Genomic DNA, 4,301 nt, shown 5'->3' with positions numbered 1-4,301 from the left:
CGGGGGGGAGGGGGGAGAGGGAGGGAGGATGGCTGGCCTTGGACGGGTCTTTTCCGCTTCTTCCCCCCCTGGAGGGTGAGTGTCAGCTGGCGGGGGAAGAGCCTGAGGGCCCGAGGGCGGCCGAGGGATGAGCCCCCTTCCTCTACCCCCTCCTCTCCCCTTTCGTCTACCCCCTCCTCTCCCCCCTCCTCTCCCCCCTCCTCTCCCCCTCCTCTACCCCCTTCCTCTACCCCCTCCTCTACCCCTTCGTCTACCCCTCCTCTACCCCCTCCTCTACCCCTTCCTCTACCCCCTCCTCTACCCCCTCCTCTACCCCCTCCTCTACCCCCTCCTCTACCCCCTCCTCTACCCCCTCCTCTACCCCCTCCTCTCCCCCTTCCTCTCCCCCCTCCTCTACCCCCTCCTCTACCCCTTCCTCTACCCCCTCCTCTACCCCCTCCTCTACCCCCTCCTCTCTCTCCCCTCCTCTCTCTCCCCCCTCCTCTCCCCCCTTCTTCCCCCCCTTTATCCCACCCTCAGGAGTCAGGAGCCCTAACTCTCACGCACCTGATAGAAGGGGTCGTTCTCCGACAAACACGACGCTCTGGAACCCCGGAGACACGCCGTGGAGGCGAACAGCAGCTGCGCATGGTGCTCCGCAGCGAACAGGGAGCCGGAGTTCTGATCGCGAGAGCCAAATTTCTCGCTGTCGGCCAGTGTACGACCGCCGTAGAGTGTTGTACTGTATACGGTATCAAGCCAGGAGGCTTCCGAGGCCACGATGGGCTGAAGTAGCGCTTGACGAGCCGTGTCCTGAGCGGTTGGGAGTTGGGGATTTTGTGAGTTGACAGTTGGGGGTTACAGTTTTGGCAGTTGGCAACTGGACTGGTTGGTTGGAAAGCGGAATCCTGCGCCGACAATTTTTACTTGGTCACAAGCGTAGTCAATACAAATATCATACGCATACACTGTAACAACCACACACACACTCACATACATACACATACGCACACATACGCACACATACGCACACATACACACTTACACACACTTACACACACATACACACACATACTTCTCAACCCCTTCCCCCAACCCCAAGACCCTCTTTCCCCCCCCCCCCCATACACCCAAGCCCCCAAGACCCAACCCGAGCCCCGTCCCTCACTCACCATTTCCAATGCCAGCTCATTTATGTAGTACATTGTACGAGAAGCCTGAGCCGTTGACCGCTCAAACATCTTAAGATTGACCAGCGACTCCTCGACACTCGTAAACTGAAGGTACGACACAAGGTAGATGACCACGATTATGGCACCCCAGGCCAGGAACGGCCAGGCGAGGTGTTTGATGTCCGAGGTGGTGTGGGTGAGGCGCCTGGGAGGTGAGGGGGCGGGCGGTGGGCGGGGTGGGGGCCTTGGCGGGCGACAAGCCTTAGAGCAAAACACACACGCACACGCACAAAGCAGCAGAGAAAGACCGCGAGGAGGCTGTTGTATCACGTCTCTCTCGGAGAAGAACCGGTTGGTGGATCTTGCAATCCCGTGATATCCAGGATGCTACACAGACACGCACACATATGCACACGCACACGCACTGCGCAGCACATACATACGTACATACGTACATACGTACAACGTACATACGTACTTTTTAGTGAAGAAGCGGCGGGGACGGCCCGTCTTCTCCACCTCCGGCACCGTCACCTCGCCGCTCATGGCATGTCTGACCCGGGCGAACACCGTATCGGACTGCTTGGCGGCGGCATGAGGCTTCCGCTTGGGGTTCTGCACGGAGCGTGTGCGTGTGTGTGTATATGTATGTACGTATGTATGTGCATAGGGAGGAAGGGGAGAAGGGGAGGGAGGGGAGGAGAGGGATGATATTAAAGAATTGATATATTCACATTCTCGGTTAGAAAGCTATGTGTAAATTTTCAGGTCAAACCATGTCGTACTTGAAACACACAGAAGACATCAGATGAAGAAAAGCGCACAAGACAGGGGACCAACATAAGGGGGGGGCACAGCGGGAGAGGAGTCGCACCTCAAGGAAGGTGATGCCCCTACGGGCCCCGCCTGCCGCCGCCGACCCCGAGTTGTTTGGTGCCCGTTCATGGTCCGCCGCCGCCGCCGCCGACGCCGCCGTCGTAAAGCTCCGTCTCGTGGCGCCGCCGCCGCCGCCACGGCCGCCGCCGCCGCCAGACAGCACCGACGCAGCTTCCGACATCTGGTCACTACCGCCGCCGCCGCCGCCGCCGCCGCCGTCACGCTCCGCTGACTCCTGTTTGGTTTTCTCGTCGTCGTCGCTGTCGTCGTCGCTTTGTGCGGTATTGATGTGGCGTGACGCGAGTGCCTTTATTTGGCCTGTAATGGGTTTTCATGTCGGTACTGTATGTATGTATGTCTGTGGTGCTTCAGGATGATAAAAAACAACATAATGATGGCGTAATGCACATACATACAACACGACGTTCATTCAATTCCAGAACACACACATACACACACATACACATACATACACATACATACACACAAACAAACTCCTAGGACCAGTAAAACACTCTCGGTATGCCGGCTACCCCCCACCCTACCCTCCGCCCTACCCCCCACCCTACCCTCCGCCCTACCCCCCACCCTACCCCCCACCCTACCCCCCACCCTACCCTCCGCCCTACCCCCCACCCTACCCCCCACCCTACCCCCCACCCCCCTACCTTGCGGAATGACCAGGAAGACAGTGAACAGCGCCGCACGTGCGCGTGTTGCCTTCCACAGCAGCCAGAACACGTAGCCCATCGCGGCGAAGCACACCAGGCAGCCCTCCACCAGCAGGAGGGCGATGATGATGAGCTTGAGCATGGAGATGTTGTCCTGAGGTGTGTGTGTGGGGGGGGGGGGGAGGGAGAGAACAGAAGGGAGGGTTATTGCTGATGTCTGCTGGTGGTTGGGTGGTAATGTTGGTGTTGGTTGTTGGTGTTGGAGGTGATGTGGAGGCGACACACCACCGGGGTCACACACACCACACACACACACACACCACACCGCCACGTCCCACCCACCTGTGCCAGCAGCAGCAGTGTATCCAGCACCCGCAAGTAGCCCGTGTAGAGGCTCTCGCCCGCATTGTCCCGCACGAACAACCAGAAGCGGTTGAGTGTGAGTGTGACGTTGGAGGTCGCTGTGGGGAGGTGGGGGACGTGGAGGGGGGTAGAGGGGGGTAGAGGGGGGTAGAGGGACCGACGTCACAAGTAGTGAGCAGCATTCGACATCAACACCACACATTGTACGGGGCATTGTCGGACAGGGGCCCGCTAGGCCCTCCCCGTCGTTCGTAACCGTCTTCCACGGCTTGAAGCTCGCGCAGAACTTGCAAGTCCTCTGCTCTCGGCCGATTCCCCCCATTTACATGCATACATACAATCGCACGCACGCCCACACAGACACACACACCCACCTGCGCCCACTGCCACCATAGGCGGCGGCGACGACGCCAGCGTTGCGTTTGTTGAATTGATGCCGTACGTGGCCGTCGTCACCGTCGGGTTGCTTGACTGTACGACCAGCTTGTTCGCAGCCGCGTAGAAGGCCACCTCGCGAACCGCCGAGATGAAGTCGCTGCGGGGAGGGGGGGATTCACATGGCGACGAGGAGGCGGGAGGAAAGGGGCACCCAGAATTAGAACCGAAAACACAAAACCAAGAGAGGCATCGAAAACGATTCATTCAATGGCGGATGCGGGACTGAGGGTGACGGCCGCATTTTCTATAAGGACGCAAAAGGATGTGCGTAAAGACCGACACACAACCACCACACGACCGCAAAAAAACACAAACAAAAGAGGGAGACATAAAAAGGAAAACACATCTATGATAGCAAAAAGCAAAAAAAATGTTCGCCTGCTCTTATCCAAACAACGAAACAAGATCACGTTTTGGGGTGTTTGGGACTCCTCGTCGCCTTTGCGAGCGCTATCAACGGGGCTATTTTTGACACGCGGTCGGGGTCGCGCCAGGTAGGGCTGTGCGGGGCTGCAGCTTTTGCGGTCCAGAAGGGGGCCTCTCCCATGCGGTGCCCCGGATACCGGACGGAGGGTCCGCGGGAACATGGGGGTTTGGTCCACAGCGTGTAGAGTCAGCGCCGAACAACACAACAGCGATTGGGGCATCGTTTCTATGTACTATTTCCCTCCCCCTCCTCCTCTCTCCCCCCGCGCTTTCCACTCTAACGCAGACACATGCAGTAACATATTTATACACACCATATATACACACACGCACAGCATACACACACAGTATGGCCCCCCTCCCCCTCCCCCTCCCC

The 4,301-nt window shown here is 58.5% G+C and overlaps 1 protein-coding gene across 1 annotated transcript in view; it reads right to left on the bottom strand.

Annotated features, from left to right (window-relative positions):
• The window catches only part of VOLCADRAFT_96439 (uncharacterized protein), a gene marked incomplete at both ends in the record, with an annotated part of 32,227 nt that overhangs the window by 4,013 nt on the left and 23,913 nt on the right, over positions 1-4,301 (bottom strand). Inside the window, 7 exons of the mRNA XM_002955459.1 lie at positions 543-792; positions 1,152-1,356; positions 1,630-1,766; positions 2,026-2,345; positions 2,696-2,852; positions 3,041-3,159; positions 3,436-3,596. Coding sequence (XP_002955505.1) covers positions 543-792; positions 1,152-1,356; positions 1,630-1,766; positions 2,026-2,345; positions 2,696-2,852; positions 3,041-3,159; positions 3,436-3,596 — 1,349 coding nt within the window. The remainder of the gene's footprint in view (positions 1-542; positions 793-1,151; positions 1,357-1,629; positions 1,767-2,025; positions 2,346-2,695; positions 2,853-3,040; positions 3,160-3,435; positions 3,597-4,301) is intronic.

Source organism: Volvox carteri, assembly GCF_000143455.1.
Source record: "Volvox carteri f. nagariensis unplaced genomic scaffold VOLCAscaffold_52, whole genome shotgun sequence".
Taxonomy (NCBI): domain Eukaryota; kingdom Viridiplantae; phylum Chlorophyta; class Chlorophyceae; order Chlamydomonadales; family Volvocaceae; genus Volvox; species Volvox carteri.
The sequence above is the reverse complement of the archived record's forward strand: the minus strand, read 5'-3'. Positions and strand labels throughout refer to the sequence as shown.